This window comes from Malaclemys terrapin, chromosome 1, assembly GCF_027887155.1.
Source record: "Malaclemys terrapin pileata isolate rMalTer1 chromosome 1, rMalTer1.hap1, whole genome shotgun sequence".
Classification (NCBI taxonomy): Eukaryota; Metazoa; Chordata; order Testudines; family Emydidae; genus Malaclemys; species Malaclemys terrapin.
In genome coordinates, this window is record NC_071505.1 from 72,895,438 (window position 1) to 72,920,031 (window position 24,594).

The following is a 24,594-nucleotide window of genomic DNA, read 5'->3' on the forward strand; positions in this document are numbered from 1 at the left end:
CTCCCAACCCTTTGGCAGGAAAAAGGCCACCTCTGAACCTGGGCTGATCAATTGGAGGACAAGACAATGTATGTGGGCTCCCACCAGCTCTGGATCCGTAGCAGTTTTGCACTAATAGAGCTGCACAACCATGCCCCCAGCCACAGCTGCCCCAAGATCATGGGTGAAACTCTGCAGTAAAGGTAATACAGCCATAGGCTGTAACCTTGGGATATTTTGAATGACTGTAAGTATCCATGACTTCAATTTAACATATTTTTAAAGGATGCCACTTCCAGTAGCACAGGGCCTCTAAAGTATTTGGGCATTGGCTGAGATCAGACCTACTCAATGGAAAGAATCTCACCTATTGAATTATCCACATCACTTAGGCTATCCTTGGAGGTTTCCAATGCAACAACTTGGCTGGCCTATCCCTGTTTAATTTATATATCTGACAAATTCACAAACTCTGTTGATATGGTGGCAGGCATAATTATGAGTCATACACACACACACACAAACACTTTTTGTTTGTGTATATACATATATATTAAATGTTTTCATTGTAGGGCTACTTGTGTCCAAATGAGTTTATTGCTACTCAGGGACCATTACCAGGAACAGTAGGTGATTTCTGGAGAATGGTGTGGGAGACTAGAGCAAAAACGCTTGTGATGCTTACGCAATGTTTTGAAAAAGGACGGGTAAGTTACTGGCATATCAGTTAACAATGCATGCAATAACTGTCAATTATATATGCTTTCTATCAGAATTATATATGTTCATTGTTAATAAGCCGTGTCCTCTGACTGCAGGTAAGATGTCACCAATACTGGCCAGAAGACAACAAACCAGTGACAGTGTTTGGAGATATAGTGATTACCAAATTAGTGGAAGATATTCACATAGACTGGACTATCAGGGATCTAAAAATTGAAAGGGTAAGGGAAAAGTGAAAAATGCTTTCATAAAAATACACTCTTAAATCCCAGTGAATGTCAAATGTGTTCCATCCCACTCAGCTGTCCCTAAAAGTTCTTCTTTTAATCCCAAATTTGCATACATTGCATTGTCTGTTTTTTCTGAATATTTTTAATTTTTTGAAAATTGTCTCCAGTTTCTGTCGCATGGAACTGATATGTGAAACCCAGATGATAGGAAGTAGAATATCAGGGATACTGAATCTCTAATCTGCTGGGAGCCAAAGTTTCTACCTGACTATCTCAATATCTTTTCTGGAAGGGAGTAATTATAAAAATTTGGGAATGATAAAAATCCCTTCTAATGCATCCCTCCCAGATAAAGCAACCAAGGGTGAGATTCTCTGGAACAGTGCAGCTGCTTTGTACTGCATCAGCAGCAGTAGTGAACTATAGAGCTGAAATAACCAGCCCTGGGAGATTCACCTCAATACAAGTGGCTCTCGGTGTCTTAACACCACTTGCACTTTCTGTGGTTTCAGGCTTTTGTAATCATTAGCAGCCAGTAACAACTAGAAGAGCACTTAGGCTCAGGAATCAGTCCTGCATATAGTGGCCAAGACAATCCTATGCCTCCTTTGGACCTCCAGCACTGACATATATAGTGTGCAATTCTGCCAGACCCTAAGATGTGACCCTCCATGTCCAAACGTAAAGATGCATTATCTTTTCTTGGCACACACTAGTGGAAACAGGGGTAACAAGTAGGCAACATCCCAATTATCAGACTCCTAGGAATACATTGTGTACATAGTACAGAGCAATGAAACGTTTAAAAACAAGATTGTGAGATATGATAAATTTGTTTTGTAGTTAAAACAGAACACAGAAGCAGCCACAGTAAAAGGGGGTTTGCAGCCAGAAATGTATGCTGGCAAAACACAAATTCATATCTGTTAACCAATATGAGGCTTTCAGAAAACACAAGTCATGCTCTCTAAGCGTTCCGTATGCAGTCACTAAAATACATTACACCTTAAATTGTGCCATTTATCAGTATGCCGATCTTGTATTTTTGTCTTTCAGTTTGCTCTTTGTTTTAAACCCACAAATGGATGAGTTATTGTTTGTTTATTTAAGGTTTTTTCCATGCAAGTCAACATGTACATTTTGCATCCATAATCCCCGTCACCGCATCCTACTTTACTAACATAGATCCAAATTGTCCTTATGCATTATACAGTACTTAAGAAGTCAGGTCATCACTTTGTGCTTTTATGTATTATCATAACTGCTATAGTGGGGTAGTCGCTCACATGTACTTTCCCCCTGCTTTCTGGCCAAAGAGTAATTGGAATTGGATCAGTTGGCTGCCTTGACAGTAGCAAGTCAGTATAGGGAAGGGTCAGATGGAACACCTTCTCTGATTGAGTTTCAGCCAGCTTTGCTCATTGAGCTACTAGAAGACCTGGAGACACTTCAGTTTGTAATCTGCAAATTGGACACAGGTCCCGTCTGGCTTGTAAAGTCAAGGGGAGAGTTGAGTCTCCTGCTGGCTGAGGTCATTAACACTTTCCCATTGGTGGACTGCTGCCAGTTTCCCATAAACAACAGTCATTAAACCCATGCACAAGAAGTTATCTCCTAATGCTAGTACATTTGACAACAGTGTAAGTCTCAAACTTTCCTCTTTAGGTAAGGTTATTTAGAAGAATGTGCGAGGGAAACTTAGGTGTTACAGTGCAGTTCACTTTTAGATCTAATATGGATCTGTTTCAAAATTCTAATACAGAACTTGTATCTAATTTGTGCTTGCCAGCATGGGGATTGTATGATGGTACGTCAGTGTAACTTTACTGCCTGGCCTGAACATGGAGTCCCTGAAACTACAGCACCATTAATCCATTTTGTCAAGCTGATCCGTGCAAGTCGAGCACATGATAACACACCTATGGTTGTTCACTGCAGGTAAGCAGAGAATTAAGTACATACATGAAATCAGTTTAAAGTATTATACCATTTAAGTGAATATTAGTGTGCAGGAAAGTTGCCAGATTGAAAGCAGTGGGGAAAAAAGGCTGCTCTTTTATTCAGAGTATAGCCCTGGCAGCAGTGCAAGTTTCCAAGCAATGTTCCTCAACTCTTTCTGGAGGTAGAAGACCAGATTGTGTTTTCCCTTCCACCCCATGCAATTCAACTGATATGATGTCAGTGAAAGAGTTATTCCGGTATTTACCATACAGTCACATTAAAGTTCACTTCAGATTTCCTCACAATTTGTCTGTTTATTAGCAAAGCGCTCTGCTAATACACCCAGATAATGTGAGCACCATGCAAGACTCAAACTATCTTATTTATACAGATAAAAGGGCACGAACTTAACAAGATAACAAAAGGAAGCAGAACTGATAAGTTTACCTGGGACTAGATATACATATCTTATTTCCTTACTAACTATTACCGATCTCCTGTTAATGTCCCACCATTAGCTTAAGTGGACCCATTGTTTCATACCTTAATGTTTCTCTTCCTGACAACTATATTTCAACATTCCTTATTCCTGCTTAAAGGAACATACAGTATTTCTTTAATCCATTCTATTTTAACAATATAATTCATTCTACTTTCACACAAGCAATGTTCCTCAACTCTTTCTGGAGGTAGAAGACCAGTTTGTGTTTTCCCTTCCACCCCATGCAATCCAACTGATATGATGTCAGTGAAAGAGTTAGTCCGGTATTTACCATACAGTCACATTAAAGTTCACTTCAGATTTCCTATTTACTCAAAATAGGAGATGTGTGTGTGGTAACACTTGACAAATGTTGACTTTTTAATGACTTCTACCATAATTATAGTTTTCTTTAAGGAAGAAGTGTTGAAAAGTTTATTTAAAATCTACATATCATATATTATCAGAAGACAGAAACTATATGGGAACCAGCAAAGAATGGAGACTTGGAATAGAAGGTTGTATCTACAATCCCTTTCATATTCAAAGGCCAGATTTCAAAACTGGATCCTAAAAATAGATGCCCAAATCTATATGTTGGAGAGCTAAATAAGTGGTCTGGTTCTGAGATGTGTTCAGCTCTCATCGCTCCCATTGATTTCATTCTCTGCACCATTACACTATCATTTCAAAGAGTCAGTGTCTGAGCAAGGCTAATTCTTCAGTAAGGTGGTCAGCAGGTCTGCATGTTATACAGTTTTTTCCACATTTCCAGATGGTCTCTCAGTGTCCCCACTGACTCAGTGGGCACATTCTGAAGTAGTGATTCAGGCTAAGAACCATGTTCCAGATTCTCTGCTGTGCTCAGTGTGAGGGGACACTGAGCGATTTGGTTTCAGCTCTCAATTCTCTGCTCCATCCCTCATCTGTGTTCAGCCTATAATGCATTGGGACTTCTCTAACTTGCTCCAACTATCAATGCCACTAAGAGACTATCCACCAAATGGCCACTGCTGGAACATAATGCTTTCCTGCCACTCCTCTTCCCTGCTCCCAACGCAACCCCTACACTAGAGACTAGTGGAAGAGGCAACTACACTGGCTCTATGCTTCTGAGGACTCCCCCATGCTGGTGGTTGTCCTCAGATGGGAGATAGGGCCAGATTCCATCTCCTTTTCACTGCAGAGAGTTGCAAAGGGGACAGAGAATTTGGCCCACAGCCCATACTAAGGATGTTCCCTTGCTTATATCACTATGACCTTGCAGCAGCAACACATGTCCTCATAAACACAGGATTCATTTATTATAATACCACTTAGCAGAGCTTCTCACATGTTGCAGCTTTTACAGAGTGCAGTCACACATTTGGTGAGCAAACATGATCATGTTACTCCTGCCCAGCCTTTTTTGCTCTGCTTGCTTATAAATCTGGGAATGATTTTAAGGTAACCCTGTTAATTTTCAAACCCCTTAATTAAGAAGAATACCCCTAGCCACAAGTGTGTTGGACTTGCCACTTCAGCCTAGCTAGCTATTCCCACCTTTTTTCAAACGTTTTTTCTTGTATAACAATTCACTGTATAGAAGTCTCTTTGTTTTGTTTAGTTTTTAATAGAAATGCGCCAAGGAATCCAAGTTTCAGTTTTGCAGAACCTTGTGATTGCAGTTTTGTTGCATTCAAAACAGCAAAGCTTTTTGGCTCCTTCCAATTCCTACAGTTTGCTAAATAGCATAGTTTTGATTTAGCTGCACCTCATGAGTCAGGCTTTGGCTTTGCAAAACCAAAGCCAGGTCAGAGTTCACATCTAGATTCCATTTTATCCCAATCAATAAAGGTACCAGAGTGAGAGGGTGGATAAAGATTCTAGTTTTCGCCCAATTTTCTTTTCATGATAAATTTATTTTTCGAGGTTTTAAATTCATAGATTCAAAGGCCAGATGGGACCATGGTGATCACCTAGTCTGATCTCCTGTATAGCACAGGTCATAGAACTGCCCCAGAATTATTCCTAGAGCATATCTTTTTAGAAAGACATCCACTCTTAAAAATTTAAAATTTGTCAGTGATGGAGAATCCATGACTACGGGAGAATCCATGGGTAAGGGTTCAGTTACAGGGGGAATATTATTATTATCACGTAGCCCCATTAAATGTGCACCACAGCTCCTCTTTGCTGTACATCAAGATACAACAATTGAGACGGGAGTTGGAGGATTCTCCTATTGGAGACATTGGATGAATATGTCCTTGTCCATCAACTTAATAATGATGAAAATTGCAAAATTGTTTCAATGGTTAATTACTCTCATCATTAAAAATGTAAGCCATATTTTCAGTCTGAATTTGTCTAGATTCAACTTCCAGCCACTGGATCTGCTATACTGAAGCTTTGCAATTATATATATTAAAATAATTAGTTTAAAAACTATATTTTATTTTATATATATTCTTTACAGTGCTGGAGTTGGAAGAACAGGGGTTTATATTGCACTTGATCACTTAACACAACATATAAATGATCATGATTTTGTGGACATGTATGGACTTGTAGCTGAGCTGAGAAGTGAGAGAATGTGTATGGTACAGAACCTGGTAAGACATATAGAATTTATATACATCCTATGTTAAGAAAACATTTTGTTCTCTGTAATACTGCAAAAATGAGCAGCAAAAATCAGCCTTATTGTAAGTTTTCTAGTACTTCCTGCTCCCGATTGGATTGGAAGCATTATACCAGTAGGCTTTCTTGAAGTCTTTGACACTTCTCCCAGCCAAGGAGTGGAAAGATGAAAGGTAGTGTTTTTAAAAAATAAATCAAACCTCAGACTTTGTAAAAAGGTTTATTTTGAATTTTGGGTGAAGGTTCAGGTAATTTTTTTAAACCCAAACTGATTTGCCCATATCTTATTATATTTGGCTTTATTAACTTCTTTCTGACAAGTAAGTTTATATAAATATAGAGCTCCATCCTCCAAAAATTTAAACATGTGCTTAACTTTACCCATATCCATAGTCCCATTGACTGACTTATTTTAAATTGACTTAGATAAGATTACACAAGTGAATTAAGTTATATGCACTCTTCAGTATTTGTAAGATAAGTGTTTGAAGAGACTTCTATGGGCCTACAACAAGATACATTTTTAGCAATCATATGCAAGGTGAGTATAAGTTATTAAGAGAACAATAATTGAACTGCTAGTAAAAGGACTATCCTAGGCTTAGAGATCTGGGTACATGCTGCCGCTTTCCATGGAGCCTTAGTGGAATTTAAAGCTGCCCTTAATGCACCAATTCAGTGTAATCCTTGTATTCATTCCTGTAGGTCTAATAGTATTATCTAATTCAGAGGCTTTTAAATTGTGGTGTGAGAAGCACCAGTAGTCCCTGGAGACCAGGCTTGTAACATGGTGCTGACTCTTCCTGCTTATTTCTAGCAGTTAAATTGTAAGCAATTGCTGTAGTTGCCTCAGGGTTCTTATATAATCATGAGGTGAAACTCTGGTTCCATTGAAGCAGGTGGCTAAACTCCCACTGACGTTAATAGGGTCTGGATGTCACCCACGAATGGAAAAGGAAATGGCTATGAGATAACATCTGTATTAAGATACAGTACACAGTATGAAAAAGTTTGAGATCCTTGATCTAACTCAACCACTATAATTAAGGGTGCTTAGCTGTAAGAACCGCGGGTCTTAGACTGAGCTAATAAGGGGTGTGTTCTTGTTGTTGGGGTCAGACTTCAATGGGTGCAGGTTCAGACCCTTTGGAAGGGTCACTCTTGACCCAGTTGCTAGTTCATCGCATACTCTTCCTTGCCTGCAGAAAGTGTGGTATCAGTTTGAACCTCTTTGTCTAAGAGGTGACTTACAAGCTTATTGGTGCTTTATATTGAGATTTAGTCTCCTGCTGCCATTCTGACGAGTACAGCCTGATGGTTTCAAAGCTATTTGTGGTCATGTTTATACAAATACTTAGTTTGAGGCTAGCTGGGATGTTAATCTACAGAGCTCCAGTGTGCCACACACTAACTGTCCATGTGGACCCTGCTGATGTGCACTAGGTGTTCCCTAGTGTGCATTGACTTGCCACGGTTTGAAAGAGCAGTACAGCAAAGTGCACTAGGGAACTTTTAATGTTCACTAGAAGGGTCCATATAGGCAGTTAGTGGGCAGCATGCTGGAGCACTGTAGATTTACCTCCCAGCTTGCTATGCAATAAGTGTTTGTGTAGATATGCCCTGCAAAAGGAGGCTTGTTCTGTTTGGGAAACTTTCCTGCTACCCATATTGGATCGGAGAATATGAGAAGTGAGATGAAGGTGATGTGTAAAGTTAGTCTGTCCTTTCCAGCAGTTGAACCTATAAATCTGAAATTTTGGAATCTTAGGATGAAAATTGAGACCATCGTACAATGTCACATGGAAAATATTGTGGTCTGGTTGTTTATCATTTGGGATATTTTTCCCTTCTTTATTCTGTTTATTAATGGTTGGCATCAAAATGTAGAGTTCTCTAGTAACAATAGATGGCTGTAGGGGGTTAAAAAAATATCCATTCTATTCTGTTTGTTCTCTAGCAAATGTCAGTTTGGTAGTATGATGGGGTGTACAACCCCACACTGGGCAACAAGGGGTAAAGGAACTGCTCTGGGCCCAGCCTGTCCTGCCCCGCCACACCTGTTGGAAATTTCCCTACTGGAGGAAGAGTTAAAAGCAGTAGCGTAGCTAGCGGGGTGCAGGGGAAGCAGCCGCTTCCCCCGCCTTTCCAAAAGTGGCTGGAGGGGGGGGGGCGCAGCATGGTGGTCGGCAGCCGCAGGAGCGAGGGGGGGGGGCATGGGGGTGGCACGGCAGGGCTGGAGGAGCCATGGGGGGGAGGGGCGGTGCGGCCGGAGGAGGAGCCAGGGGGTGTGGCCAGAGGAGGAGCCAAGGAGGCGTGGCCAGAGGAGGAGCCGGGGGGGGGCACCTTTTTTATGTTTGCTCCCCCTCCTCTTAGAAGCTGGCTACGCCACTGGTTAAAAGGCAGGGGAACAGCTCATTTGGTGGCAGTGGCAGACCAGGGAAGAGAGCAGACCTGCGACCTGCAGCTCCAGCAGATGAGAGTGGAGGGAAGGCAGACATCTCTCCCTAAGACAATTGCCCAAAGATCCCTCCCTGAGAGAAAGGAGGACCTGCTACAGACAGCTGGAGAGGGAAGCATTCCCCTCTCCCCTCCTCCCCCCCCCATGAACTCTAGACTTTGGTAATCCCCTTTATTTTTTGTTTGGACTATCCCAGCAGAGGAAAGCCCTGAGCTGGCCCAGGAGGGTGGGCCATATTGTGGGTGGAGGCAGGTGGCGCCTGAGAAGATGCCACCATCAGAAGGTGCCTTATGATGAGCGGGCATCCTTCACACTGCCTTAACCCGGATCATGACTTTGGGACAGTTGCAGGAGGGGAGATGGGAAGAGGCCCAGAGAAGGCAGCCTTAAGCAGCCTCAGCTGTCAAATCACTGATAGCACTCAAAGGGCCCTGGTTCAGAGCCCAGTGGAATGGGGGGGCCCAAGCTCCCCTACCAACAACCCCCCTGCAGTCACAGGCCTTAACCCTGACCAACCAGCCCCAGAGTGAGGACCATCACAGGTAAGTTTAAATGTAGCACATGTAGCTAGGTGAGAAAACAACAGAACTCCTATCACTGGGATTTTACTGTGGTAAGGAGTACTGGAACCAGTAGTCTTACACCCTTCACTGCAAATCAAATAATCTAAATGGCCTCAGTGGGAGGCCATTCAGTGGAGGCCTCACAGAACCAAACTATTACAAATAAAAAAGACAATAGATAAGGTCAAGGCTTATTTTAAAAACCTATGTTTGTCACTTTTGCTCACCTCTGTGCTTACAGATTCTGGCAGAGGCCAAAAATGGAAGTGCCAAAATGTAACACAAGAGGCTGTTCTCTTAATACTGATTTCCAACCTGATCAAAGGCAGGAAGTATTGTCATTGTTACTTTGGTATAATATTGCAGTGTCATGAGAGAGCTTGTTCTTCTCCAAGTCATTTCCAGCACAGTTTTGCAGAACCAATAGGTGCAATACTCCATGTCACCGTTGAGACTGATCGAAATAGAATGAATCTTATTAGTTTTTGAGGGTCATCCATTGTTTCCCTAAACAAAGCAGGGTTTTAGCAGTCAAGGCTATTCTGACATTTCCATTATAAAACACCTCATAACGATCTCTAATTTGGGTTTTAAATTGTCAGCATAGAAAAGGTACCAAGACAGAAGCAATTCCCTCCCACCTGCGATTAAAAAATAAAAAATCAGCCTCTCTTTAAATTGTAGGAATAAAATATAATAAAATAAATATCACCCTTTCTTTCCATATTTATAACACTGAAATTGTTTTACTTTTGCAAGCCATTGTGTTGCAGTTTTGAACAGCTGGTACAGGGCTAGATTAAGAATAAGCTTAACATAGCTGTGCAGGGAAATAGGAAGAGGAGTAGCGACTCCCTCCTTGCCAGCCTGTCTACCTGAATCTTAACTCTAGGTGCTGGTAGAGTGCAGGGGCTGTGCATGAGACACTGTCCCCAGGGAGAGGCAGGGACTAGGCCAGGCCATGACTCAACTCCCTTGTTCCCCCCTATACACAACACTTTATGTGTCAGCTAGCAGTATAGGGTTGCCAGGCATCCAGTTTTAGACTGGAACACCTGGTTGAAAAGGGATCCTGGCGGCTCTGGTCAGCAGCGCTGACCGGGCCATTAAAAGTCCAATCAGTGGCATAGCGGGGTTAAGGCAGGCTCCCTCCCTGGCCTGTCTCTGCACCGTTCCTGGAAGCAGACGACATGTCCCTCCCGCTCCTAGGTGCAGGGGGAGCCAGGGAGGCTCCACCCACTGCCCCGAGCACCAGCTCCGCAGCTTCCATTGGCTAGGAACCACTGCCAATGGAAGCTGCAGGAGCGGTGCCTGCGGGCATGGGCAGCATGCAGAGCCCCCCGGCTCCTATGCCTAGGAGCCAGACATGCCAGCTGCTTTCGGGAGCCGACAGAGGTAAGCACCACCCTACCGGAGCCTGCACCCCAAACCCCCACCTGCACCCCAACTCTCTGCCCCACTTTAGAACCCACTCCCACACCCTAACTCCCTCCCAGAGCCCATACCTCAAAACCCTCCTGCACCCCAACCTCCTGTTCCAGGCCTGAGCCCTCTCCTGCACCCCAAACTTCTCATCCCCAGCCCCACCCCAGAGCCCACACCCCCAGCTTGAGCCCGCAGCCCCTCCCACACCCCAACACCCTGCCCCAGCCCTGAGCCCCCTCCTGCAGTCCAAACCCATCAGCCCCAGCCCAGAGCCCTCTCCTGCACCCTGAACCCCTCATTTCTGGTCCCACCCCAGAGCCTGCACCCCCAGCCAGAGCTCTCACCCTCTCCCGCACCCCAAGCCCCTGCCCAGGCCCGGTGAAAGTGAGTGAGGGTGTGGGAGAGCGAGCGACGGGGGGGATAGAGTGAGTGGGGGCAGGGCCTCAGAGAAGGGGCAGAGCGGGGGGCATGGCAAGGGTGTCCAGTTTTGTGCGATTAGAAAGTTGGCAACCCTACAGCAGTACTGGTTAAGGAGTAAGCTATACCTTAAAAAGGATTATAGAAAACCACTCCCTTTTCCCCCTCCAGCACAACCGAGGCACTCTGGGAGGCATTGTGTCTCTCCGAGACCTTGTCTGCAACTGCCTGCACTTGTGACGGTGTGTAGGGTACAAGTCACTACATGCTGCAGTGACCATACTCTGTACAGTGGGTAGATACATGCAGTAGCGAAAGCCTCCAGCAGCGGGGATAGAGGAGAAAGGTTCCAGCAGCCTAGAGCCTTTTCCCACTTGAGTCTTTCACTGTGGCAGGGAAATGCTCTGCTAAAAGTAGCAGTGTAGACCTGCCTTCCCCCTGCGTGGGTGTGTAGAGAGCTGTACGGGATATATACCCTAGGGTTCAGGAATGTAGGGCACTGTACACTACCTGCCTAAGCCAGGGCTCACCATCTACACCTGTGCTAGCTGCGTGTGCAGCGTCTGTACTCTACACGCCACCATATGGACCCCTCAGGGGTGTTTCAGCGACACACGGCCCCTTACTCTGGGCTATACAGTAGAACCTCAAAGTTACGAATGGAGAATGGAGGTTGTTCATAACTCTGAAATGTTTGTAACTCTGAACAAAGCATTATGGTTGTTCTTTCAAAAGTTTACAACTGAACATTGACTTAATATAGCTTTGAAACTTTACTATTCAGAAGAAAAATGCTGCTTTTATCCATCTTAATTTAAATGAAACAAGCACAGAAACAGTTTCCTTACCTTGTCAAATCTTTTTTTTTTTAAACTTTCCCCCTTTTTTTTTTAGTAGTTTACGTTTAACACAACACTGTGCTGTATTTGCTTTTTTCCCCTCTGCTACTGCCTGATTGCATACTTCCGGTTCCAAATGAGGTGTGTGGCTGACCAATCAGTTCATAACTCTGGTGTTCTTAACTCTGAGGTTCTACTGTATGTAAAATGCACAGTCTAGTCCCTAATGAATGATTTTTTTCCCCAGGAAAAGACCCTACAAAAAGGGTTTTGGCACATCATGTGCTCCCCTTCATCCTTTTTCTTGCCCCAGTGGGAATTTCAGAAAGATTTTTAGTGCATACAAGTGGGCGCTGCTTTGTCACAACAGACTTTACAGCCTTTGGGGTTCAAAATCTGAATAATATAAACTATTTAAAAAATGTATGTTGTAGTAACTTCAGTCTGTCAGGTCACAGCTCATATTTGCCTGATGGATCAATTACAGAACAAGATATCTTCCCCAAAAAAGGCTTTACTACAGTAGGTATTTTGAAGCACCCTATCATGTCAATAAGGATTTCAGGAAACAATATATGCAAAAAAATATGTATTGCTACTATATACTGCAGCAGCTCTGAAAGTTTATTGTTTCAATTATCTGTGGCTTGAGAATTACTGATTCCAGAGACATAACCATCTAAATGAAACCCTCATTATGTATTAGAAACAGTTTGAACGATTAAGAGTTTTATCCCAATGCACAAAAGCCAAGAAAGTCAACATTTTTATTTCTAAGCTGGTTCTCAAAATGCCCTCTACAACAGGCATCTATCTTTAGAAGCTATTTGTTTTTTCCGTCATGAACAGGCCACATATTAAGTGAATGGAATTTAGTGGATTTTTTGCATTTGACTGCACCCTGCTGGCTTTCAGCATGCTAGGAGGGAGGAAAGTTTCTTCATTTAAGTGCTTGATATATGTGGTTCAGCTCCTTCAGTCTGAATCAAATGTTGAAAAACAAGCTGAACACATTTTTTCATGTATAACTAGCTTTGAGGGAATGGTGTGGTGCAGTCTATTATCTTCAGTTATGTTTGGAATGATTTTTGTATATTTGACTGTGCATAGTAATTAACATGCCTATAGACTAATAATTGATCATTCATAATTATCAGAATTGGGTCAGACATAAGACATTATCAAAGGGTTGGAACAAGTTGCAAAACTAGAATTACTTTCAGAACATCTATAGGTTTTTATTCAAAATTGTGTTAAAATATTTTGTTATTAAAAGCAAATTTTTCATCATAAATTCATGCAAGTAACCTCTAACTTTTACATCATACAGGCACAATATATTTTTTTGCATCAGTGTGTTTTGGACCTATTGACAAGCAAGGGAAGCAGTCAGTCCATATGTTTTGTAAATTATTCAGCACTGCAAAAGATGGACTCTTTGGATGCCATGGAAGGTAAGTAGATACAGATTGTTCCAAAGTTATTTTTTCCTAGCAGGTGCTTTGATTTGTTCGTACTAATAAGCATACTTTGACAAGCACTTGGAGGCTTGATAAGTGCAAAGTTATGGCTTTCTGCTGCCCTTTAACACAGATTATGGTATCAGTCATTGTTCAAGCTATTTACATTTTTCAACAGAAATTCTTTCAAATACATACTAAGAGTTATCAGTAATTGGTTAATGTTCATTTAAAAAGCAGTTTAATTTAATGTATTTGTTTCTGTTGTAGGTGATGTGGAACTTGAATGGGAAGAAACTACCATGTAAATATTTAAAGCAAAAATTATTAGGTCTTGAAAACCAAATGGTATTTTTCTAAATGCAGGGGCCAAAACAAATCCCCTTATAATGAATTAAAAACAATAATTTTTTAAAAAAATGTTGAAATGGTTCCTTTTCTATCAATGTGCCTTCATAAATGTGATAAATTATTTTATGCAAATCACTAGGCAATAAAGATCAGCAATACTTTTGCCCAGATTGCAGTTCTGTTGTTATGTAAATAACTCAGTATGTATTTAAATTGAAAGTGTGCTCTCAACAAATGCCCCTTTTCCCCAGTTATCTTGTAAAAGATTAAAAATTAGCCAAATGTGAAGGAAAATGTTCATATTCCTAATGTGCATAATTCAGTGTGAATTTGCTGTATTCTTTTGTTTGGTTTTGAGTAAAAGCTTGAATTCTTTGACTCAGTCATGTTAGTTTGGCCTCCAGGGTGTTGACAATTCTTGTGGATTACTTCCAATACCGTCATGATGATCTTTACCTAAGTGTATGTTCTTGTGTTTTAAATCTGCTGTTTTATGAGTGCTAGGATATCATCCCATGATCCTGAACAGCTGAAGAGTCACCCCCTGACACTGCGAGGATTATTCAGCTTTTGTACAGCACACAGTAGCTCTTCAGGGATAGTTGGGGCTATTTAAGCTAACTTGTGATCACCCGGTTGCTGTTTTTAAATGTTGCTAGTGACTGCACATGTTTGATGATGAAGAAAGGATCTCACATTCCTACTACTTTTGTAAAACTGAAAGGAAAAAAAAAGAATAAAGTTTTAAATTTATTACATATTATAATGCATGGTAGATTGATTTGAGTAATGTACTGTATACCTTCATTCAAATGACCTAATACAATCTTATACAGTATCTTCATAAGAATACTCAGAAATTCAATATTAAAATATTTTATTGTTCAGGTGCATAAAATCAAACTTTGTTGCCTTCACATTGGCATGAAATAAGTCACTGAAGCCTTTGAAATGCATGGTTGACAATATTTTGTGTTGGCACAATTCCAGAGAGTGTTAATAAAACCCAAATCCACAGCTCCGATTGCTGCATCATCAAGGGTAGATCCAAAGATGGAATGGAAGAGTCAGGAGGCTCTCAGTCGAGTAGCAAAGCATAGACTGATAAATAGAGGGCCATAGGAAAATAATCTTACCATGCACTTGGATTTTACTAGGAAGCCCGATGCTTTATTACAGGTTTCAGAGTAGCAGCCGTGTTAGTCTGTATCCGCAAAAAGAACAGGAGTACTTGTGGCTCCTTAGGCCTTGGCTCCACTTGTGAGTTACAGCGCTGTAAAGGCTCCCCCAGCGCTGTAACTCACTCCCCGTCCACACTGGCAAGGCATTTGCAGCGCTGTATTTCCGTGGTTGCAGCGCTGCATGTACTCCACCTCTCCGAGAGGAATAGCATGTATTGCGCTGCCGCTGCAGCGCTGCGGTGCCAGTGTGGCCGCCCAATGTGCTGTGAATGGCCTCCAGAATTATTCGGCAGTATCCCACAATGCCTGTTCTAGCCACTCTGGTCATCAGTTCAAACTCTACTGCCCTGGCTTCAGGTAACCAACCATGTGACCCACCCTTTACATTCCCCGGGAATTTTAAAAATCCCTTTCCTGTTTGATCAGCCCGGCGTGGCGTGGAGTGCTATCAGCGAATCTTTCCAGGTGACCATGCCTCCACGCACCAAGCGAGCCCCACCATGGAGCAATGGCGAGTTGCTGGACCTCATCAGTGTTTGGGGGGAGGAAGCTGTACAGTCCCAGCTGCGCTCCAGCCATAGGAATTACGATACCTTCGGGAAGGTATCAAAGGACATGATGGAAAGGGGCCATGACCGGGACGCACTGCAGTGCAGGATTAAAGTCAAGGAGCTGCAGAGTGCCTACCGCAAAGCCCGCGACGCAAACGGCTGCTCGGGTGCTCCCCCCACGACCTGCCGATTCTACAAAGAGCTGGATGCAATACTTGGGGTTAACCCCACCTCCACTCTGAGCACCACCATGGACACTTCAGAGCTGGTGTGGGGGCGGGGGGGAGGAGGAAGAGGAGGAGAAGGAGGAGGAGGAAAACTAGAGTGATGGTGGTGGGCCGGATGGAGACACCCTGGAATCTCTGGAGCCATGCAGACAGGAGCTCTTCTTGAGCCAAGAGGAAGGTAGCCAGTCGCAGCGGCTGGTATTTGGTGGAGGACAAACAGAAGAGCAGGTTCCTGGTAAGCGTTTTTTTTTTTCCGGAAGGAATTTTTTCGGTGCGGGCTCTTTGGGAGAGGAGGGTTAGGCATGCATGCCTAGATGCAGAATAGTGCATTGATGTGGTTTATCACATCGCTGTAATCGGCCTCGGTAATCTCCTCGAATGTCTCATCCAGAACGTGTGCAATGCGCTTGCGCAGGTTTATCGGGAGAGCCACTGTGGTCCTTGTCCCAGCCAGGCTAACGTGTCTGCACCACTGTGCCGTGAGGGGTAGGGGGACCATTGCTGCACACAGGCAAGCTGCATATGGGCCAGGGCGGAAGCGGCATTGCAGTAGAAGACCTTCCCTTGCTTCCCAGGTCACCCTCAGCAGCGAGATATTGTCCAGGACGAACTCTTGTGGAAAATGTTGGGACAGTGTTCAGTGTAGGTGCCCCCTGAAGCTGTTGGCTCTCCCCAAGGCACAGAAACCCAGAGGACAGTGCAGCCCTGAAACAATCAGTCCCCCTTACTCACCATTTTGACGCTCCCGTGGGATATGTGTGCTCTGTTTCGGACGGGGAAATTATGCTATTGTGTAGACCCTGTGTGTTTCCTACTCCTTAAGTGTGGGGGGAATCATTACTCTGTCTGGTATAAACAATGCTGCCTCTGTTAAATGTTGCATTTTGCCTATACAGCTGCATCAACCTTGAGACCTTAGCCGTCCCTCTTATCGCCTGCTCAGAGACTGCAAAGACTCAGGAAGAGACCACAAAAAAGCAAAGAAGACATGCTGCAAGAAGTGATGCGGCAATCTATTAAAGAGAATGAGAAAGAACAGAACTGGAGGGAGAGAAAAAGCAGGATCCGCCAGGAAAATGCAGCGCACCGGTAGCAAAGCACTGATAGGCTCATAAGCATCCTGGAGCGCCAAGTAGACGCTATCCAGGAGCTGGTAGCCATGCAGAAAGAGGAGCAGTACCGCAAACACAAATGCCACCCCCCAGTACAGCCCTTGTCCCAAAACTCTTTCCGTTGTGCCCCACTGTCACCTCCAACCCACTTTCCCCAACTTCTGTGTTCTTCACGCCACCCGCTGCCTCCAACACCAGTATCTTCACCACCCAGCCCTGAAAACCACGACCCTTACCCTCTGCACTCAACCCCCATCACCGTGCAGTATAGCTGCCCTGAAGTGCAGCACTCACTGCACAGCACACCAGACAGGACATACGCAAATCTGTGATTGTACTGTTCCCCACTCCACCCCCTTATTTCTTTTCAATAAATAATTTTTTTTTCTTTTCAATAAATGGATTTTTTGGCTTTGAAAACATTCTTTATTATTGCATAAAGTAAAAAACTCCTTAGCCCAGGAAATAAACAGGCACTGCAAGTCTGCTTGTCTGCTTAGCAAACACTGATACCTAAAGATTGGAACTACTGCACTTCACTCCTGTGCAGGGCACCAGGTATCACTGCTGGTTTTCAGCTGCAAATTGCTCCCTCAAGGCATCCCTAATCCTTGCAGCCCCGCGCCGGGCCCCTGTAATAGCCCTGCTCTCTGGCTGTGCAAATTCAGCCTCCAGGTGTTGAACCTCAGAGGTCCATGCCTGAGTGAAGCTTTCACCCTTCCCTTCACAAATATTATGGAGGGCACAGCATGCGGATATAACCGCGGGGATGCTGTTTTCGGCCAAGTCCAGCTTCCCACACAGAGATGGCCCTTTAAACGGCCAAAGGCACACTCCACAGTCATTCGGCACCAGCTCAGCCTGTAGTTGAACCGTTCCTTGCTGCTGTCAAGGCTCCCTGTGTAGGGTTTCATGAGCCACAGCATTAACAGGTAAGCGGGATCTCCAAGGATCACAATGGGCATTTCAACTTCCCCTACCGTGATCTTCCGCTCTGGAAAAAAAGTCCCGGCCTGCATCTTCCTGAACAGCCAAGTGTTCTGAAAGATGGGTGCGTCATGCACCTTTCCGGGCCAGCCTGTGTTAATGTCAATGAAACGCCCATGGTGATCCACAAGCGCCTGGAGAACCATAGAGAAATACCCCTTCCGATTAACATACTCGGATCCTAGGTGGGGTGGTGCCAGAATAGGTATGTGCATCCCATCTATCGCCCTTCCACAGTTAGGGAACCCCATTTTTGCAAAGCCATTCACTATTTCCTGCACATTACCCTGAGTCACGTTTCTTCTGAGTGGGATGCGATTAATGGCCTTGCAAACTTGCATCAACACAATTCTTTCCCACTCCAAACTGGTTTGCGACCGACCGGTAGCTGTCTGGAGTTGCCAGCTTCCAGATTGCAATTGGAGATCGCTTCTCCACTGGCAGGGCAGCTCTCAATCTCATGTCCTTGCGCCGCAGGGTGGGGGCAAGCTCCTCACACAGTCCCATGGAAGTGGCTTTTCTCATCCGAAAGTTCTGCAGCCACTACTCGTCATCCCAGACTTCCATGACGATGTGGTCCCACCACTCGGTGCTTGTTTCCCGAGCCCAAAAGTGGCATTCCACAGTGCTGAGCATGTCCATGAATGCCACGAGCAATTTTGTGTCGTACGCGTTACGCAGCTCGATAGCATCGTCGGACTCCTCACCCGCACTCTCACTGTCACTTTGGATCGTTAAGGAATAGTTCGACAGCCAAACGTGATGTGCTGGTGAGATAAGTCAGCATACGCCTCAGGAGTTCGGACTTCATTTCCCGCAAACAGATCACGCTGCACAGAAACCATTGAAAGATGGCGCCAAAGGTGGATGAAAACAAAGGGATTTCTGGGACGTGAAGCGATGCATCATGGGGCATTGGGACAGGACCCAGAATCCCCCGCACCCACGCCCCCTTCCCACAACCCATGGCGCCAGAATGGGAAAAGGTGCTCTGTGGGATAGCTGCCCATAATGCACCGCTCCCAATAGCGCTGCAATTGCCACAAATGTGGCCACAACAGTGTGCTGGGCAGCTGTCAGTGTGGACAGACTGCAGCGCTTTCCCTACTCAGCTGCACGAAGTCAGATTTAACTCACAGCGCTGTACATCTGCAAGTGTCGCCAAGGCCTTAGAGACTAACAAATTTATTTGAGCATAAGCTTTCGTGGGCTACAGCCCACTTCATCGGATGCATAGAGTGAGGAGATATATATACATACAGAGAATATGAAAAGGTAGGAGTTGCACTACCCACTCCAAGAGGATAATTAATTAAGATGAGCTATTATCAGCAGGAGAAAAAAAACTTTTGTAGTGATAATCAAGATAGCCCATTTCAGACAATTTGACAAGAAGGTGTGAGGATACTTAACATGGGAAAATAGATTCAATGTGTGTAATGGCTCAGCCATTCCCAGTTTCTATTTAAACCTAAATTGATGGTAGGGCTGTAGTCCATGAAAGCTTATGCTCAAATAAATTTGTTAGTCTCTAAGGTGCCACAAGTACTCCTGTTCTCAGTGCTTTATTGGCCTTCTCATAGCTTTGCATTGATACATTTTTAAATATTATGTGAGGAAACATAAATGTTATACTACAAACCAATAATACTATCAAATTGTGGCCTAAGTACTCTAGGAGAAACCTGCCTGAGTACAAAAAACTGTAAGGAAACTATAGAAGATTCTCTTTGTGGAGTGCCCAGCTCATATTCGCATTGGGGAGAAGGAACTTCCAGCCTTGTGGAGGGGACAAGTGGTTCAACTTTCCAACTCTGAGGAGCCTCAGGTAAATCAGGCCAATCCCTCTGCAACCTGGGACACCGACAAGGAAGATATACAGTGTGAGTATGTACATGATCTGTATGTAACAGGAAGTTAACTGGACTCTTACCTACTTCATATACCAAACAGACAGTGTTGTACGGTACATAACTGGATATTTATGCAGGAGTAAACTTCAGTAAGGGTCTGGTTTCTTTTTACAATCTGATGGGTTTGGTACAGATTGTAAATTAGAAGAGATCTTTTGTGAATAGGCAAATGACCATCAAAAGCAGCACTGAGGAGGGGGAAGAGGGTTTGAGGGCATTTTAGAGAAGTATTTTTGGGAAACTGTCTTTCAGGAAGACCGATAGTATTGCAGTGTCACCTGTCAACCTAAAGGAAAAACAATGCCTTTTAAAGCCGGACAGAAGGAGAGGTGATGTCTGCAGCTGTTCAAATCTCTGGCGAACCATTCTGTACAGCTCTAGTTTCATTTGGTTCATATGAAACATGTGGTCTTCATTTATTATACATATGTTTTAAAGTATTTTGACAAATTGCTTATAAGGGTCTTACAGATGTTTTTCATGATTGTATTTGTACTTGGTAGCAGTACATGTAACCCTGTGACAAAATGACATTATTGAATCATAGTCTTTTAACCACAGTGCTAGACTAAAAGTATGTTTGTAATTTCTATAATTAATTTTTTTGCAAGAACTAATTAGTCCTGTGTAGCTTAAAGGTGAACTCTCCATTGTTCCAAAAGTGATTATAATTTTTTGTATTTTATCAAAATGACTCCTCTGGAGATTCTTGCATCTTTCTTTAAAGCATCTGGAATCAGTTGCTGTCAATGACTGGCAATCCAGTATGACACTTCTTATGTTCCTGTGATTACTTTATGTTAAAGCCAAAAACTTTAAAATGTTTTAAATATTTCATTGTACAGTTTTATGTAGGCAATCTGATAATCTACCTTTGGAGATTTCAGTGTTATCTCTTCATGCAGGGACAGCCAGTAGCCAACTCAATCTGGGCACAGCTCACAGGACTTCTGCACATGGAAGGAAATTGCTCATGCTCTCTGAGCAGCTGAGACGGAACTGCTCTGCTATCTGTACTGCAGTAATCCATGAACCTTTATATGTACCCATCCCTGGGGAATGAGGAAGGGAAGATGTCCATGTCACAGTAGATCCTCCAGACCCACCCATGAATGCCATGCTTGACACAATATACCCTCTGTCCATAGGTTGACAAGGAATCACCACATCACCCATAAATCCTGCCCTCCCATCCCCATCTTTTGCCAGGGGAACCATGGGGGCAAGATCAGAATTTGGCCATTTTGTGAATAAATGGCTATTTTGCAGCATTGCTGTATGCAGTGTTGTAGCCATGTCAGTCCCAGGATTGTAAGAGACAAGGTGGGTGAGGTAAAATATTTTATTGGACCAACTTCTGTTGGTGAGAAAGACAAGCTTTCACAGAGCTCTTAGAAGAGCTTGTCTCTCACCAGCAAAAGTAGGTGCAATAAAAGATACTACCTCACCCACCTTGTCTTTCTATTTCACAACATGGCATTTTTATTTTTAATTTTCCAGATGATGTTTTACTGACTCTTCAGATAGTATTTGAGTAGAGATGTTATGATAGCATCATATTGCTAAAGTAGTCAGTGTAACCTACTGCATCAAAAACAGAAATCAAACCAACCAACCTGTGAAAGTAAACCTACCATTCTGGAATAGTCCTCTAGAATTTAATAGATAGTGATAACTTTTCTTTAGGTTTTTACCCATCCTATATGATGTCCTGCACTTAGAAAGGAAGAATCCCATGCACGACTACAGGCTGGGGACCGACTAGCTAAGCAGCAGTTCTGCAGAAAAGGACCTGGGGATTTCAGTGGATGAGAAGCTGGATATGAGTCAGCAGTGTGCCCTTGTTGCCAAGAAGGCCAATGGTATATTGGCCTGTATTAGTAGGAGCATTGCCAGCAGATCGAGGGAAGTGATTATTTCCCTTTATTCGGCACTGGTGAGGCCACACCTGGAGTATTGTGTCCAGTTTTGGTCCCCCCCACTACAGAAGGGATGTGGACAAATTGGAGAGAGTCCAGCAGAGGGCAACAAAAATGATTAGGGGCACATGACTTACGAGGAGAGGCTGAGGGAACTGGGATTGTTTAGTCTCCAGAAGAGAAGAATGAGGGGGGATTTGATAGCAGCCTTCAACTACCTGAAGGGGGGTTCCAAAGAGGATGGAGCTCAGCTGTTCTCAGTGGTAGTAAATGACAGAACAAGGAGCAATGGTCTCAGGTTGCAGTGGGGGAGGTCTAGGTTGGATATTAGGAAACACTATTTCACTAGGAGGGTGGTGAAGCACTGGAATGGGTTACCTAGGGAAGTGGTGGAATCTCAGTCCTTAGAGGTTTTTAAGATCCAGCTTGACAAAGCCCTGGCTGGGATGATTTAGTTGGTGTTGGTCCTGCTTTGAGCTGGGGATAGGACTAGATGACCCACTGAGGTCTCTTCCAACCCTAATATTCTGTGAGTAGAGAATTATAGCCACGCTATGAATTTCTATAGGATGGTTTAAAAAAACTAGTGAAAGGATATTAAGCTTTATCAATTATACAGATAATTTCTATAGAAACCTATTATATTTCAAAGACCAATTTGTTTAATCTCTGTTAAAGTCTGTAGTACATCTTCAGAATGGACACTGAAGGGGGAGTCAATATAAATTTGGGGTGGGCGGAGGGGGAGAAAGAGAGGGAAAGAGATAAGTTAGATTGTTTGTAAATGAGGCCGATATCTACTGTTGATGTCCTCCCAAATTGTTCCTCTCACTCACACATCAATCCATCTTCTACTTTAAAATCATCATTAGGGCAACTCAGCCTCTGGCTTTTAGAACAGTCGAGTTCACCCTCTGATAGGTGTCAGGACAGTTTCCTTTACATACTCAGGAGTTTATCATGTGTGAGGATAGAACAGATGTCTGTTCCTCTAAATGTAGAAACAGCTCATAGACAGTGGCCTCTTCTTGCCCCTCGAGGTTCTGTCTATGTTGAATCCAGGGACGGCTCTATGTATTTTGCCCCCCCAAACATGGCAGTGAGGGAGGTCCGCTGGTAATGCGGATTCGGCAGCATGTCTGCGGGAAGTCCGCCGGATCTGCGCCTTCGGCGTACCTGCCGCCGAATTGCCGCCGAAACCGCGGGACCAAAGGACCTCCCGCAGGCATGCCGCCGAAAGCCGCCTGCCTGCCGCCCACATGGCGACCGGCAGGCCGCCCCCCCGCAGCTTGCCACCCCAGGCACGCGCTTGGTGCGCTGGTGCCTGGAGCCGCCCCTGGGTGAATCCATTTGTGTTTTATCTCCAGAGAGTACAAAATAGTGAAAAGAGATCCACAGATCTCTAAGTTTTAAAGTATTCATCGGTTCACTGACACTTCTTAAAAATGAATAACATAAAAATAAATCCTGCCCCACTTTAGGACTGTTTTCTTAGAAATGCCCCCGTCCCCTTTATTGTAGAAAAAGTGTGTGCAATAAAGTTAGAACTGAACTCATAACACAGAGTGCTCTGAGAATTACAAACATTTTCTAACCATTAACATATTTGCAAAATGGGTTGTTGCTTAGCAAAGGAAGGTGTCGTTTTGCTTCCTTTTAACATGATGAAGTAAAGCAAGACACTGAAATCTGGATGGCTACTATTCTCACACTGGTGTTCTAGATGAAAGGATTTTATAACAAAAACAATTGAATACCAAAATCAGTGTCAAATTTGGATTATATGTATTTTTAAAATCATTGTTATAATTTGCTGTGATGTTACAAGGTAAGGACCTAATAAGAAAAATAATCAACATTTGTAACCTTGCACTTTCACTAGGTACATCAAGCTACATAGTAATTTAATTTCATAATATTGTGTGAAAGAGTATAATGTAGAACATCTAGGTATTGAGTTACAATATAAATTGTATGGTCGTATACAATTGTTAAAAAAGCAGTAAATATAGCTTCGTGCCTACCATATTTCATACCAAGGTCACACGTGACAGTGAGCCTTTTTTCCCAGTTATATGCAGAAAAGTACAAAGCTTCTCAGATTTGGATTAGATTAAAAAATGTTTGAGTAATTTGAAAAAAAAGCTCCACTTCAGTTTGCTTTGGGAAGGTATTAAAAAAAAGTCTTTTCAAACATGAAATATCTGACAGTTGCACGCCATTCATTGCCTTTTCTGTGAAGAAATCCATCTGTGAGTACCACAGTGCCAGTGCTTACCTTTAACAGTTCCTTTTTATTTAAGTAATTCATATTTACAATTCAGTATACTTGGAACCAAAACTGGTTTTATAGCAGTGTAACAGTGATAGTTTTGCATTTAATTTAAATTAGTTGTAGCAAAAAGTGAAGATTGCATATTTCTTAGCCCAAGAGATATATATAACATATATACATTAACATGCCTTATACTAAATAAACCACTTATGTGCAGCAGTCATAAAATCATAGAACCAAAGGTCATCTAGTCTAACCCGATGCCAAGATGCAGGATTTGTTGTGCCTAAACCATCCAGTTGAAATCAACTTGACCACTTGAACTTGCAGTACTTATGTGTATTAAGCTTGGAGCAAGACAGTCTCAATGGAGGACTCTAAACTCTGGAACGTACATCCACATCTGACCCCACTCTGACAGCCTGAGATTGCTGAGATTCAGGGCACAATGCAAACAAGAGGAGGGGGCTGAGTGGAAAGTGGCTCAGTTGGGAATGTTGACAGCAGGTTAACTTGAACTTTTAAACTTTTTAAAAATTGTATTTTTAGAAAGTGTATCATACATATGCCTAGTGCATTGGAGAGGGGCAAATTTTGCACATGGAAATTAATAAAATAAAATTCCCAAGTCCAAATTCAGTTCTTAATTTTAAGAATTATAGAAAATATCCAGTTATTGACCTTTGCTTTAAGGAATATATGACTACCTTTGTATGAAACCATAGTCTGTACCTGACTATTTAAAAGAAGAATGTGTAAACGGTACATGATCATGGGGACCATCTGAAGCCATACACTGTATTAATTAAATACACAGTATTCAAAATGTTCTGGGACTAGTACTAGATAGAAACATCATTCCCAGATCGACTGTACAATAGTCTTATTCCTAACCTGCTGTCTGTCCTTCCTGTCTCTGAAATGACTTGCAGCTGACAGC

General features: G+C 43.2%; 1 protein-coding gene across 1 annotated transcript in view; it reads left to right on the forward strand.

The window, feature by feature from the left end:
* Window positions 1–13,867, forward strand: part of PTPRQ (protein tyrosine phosphatase receptor type Q) — a 199,396-nt gene extending 185,529 nt beyond the window's left edge. The window contains exons 57-62 of the mRNA XM_054027278.1: window positions 552–686; window positions 798–923; window positions 2,722–2,870; window positions 5,813–5,948; window positions 13,009–13,132; window positions 13,409–13,867. Of these exons, the coding sequence (XP_053883253.1) occupies window positions 552–686; window positions 798–923; window positions 2,722–2,870; window positions 5,813–5,948; window positions 13,009–13,132; window positions 13,409–13,446 (708 nt within the window). The 3' untranslated portion in view covers window positions 13,447–13,867. The remainder of the gene's footprint in view (window positions 1–551; window positions 687–797; window positions 924–2,721; window positions 2,871–5,812; window positions 5,949–13,008; window positions 13,133–13,408) is intronic.
* The last annotated feature ends 10,727 nt before the right edge of the window (window positions 13,868–24,594 follow it).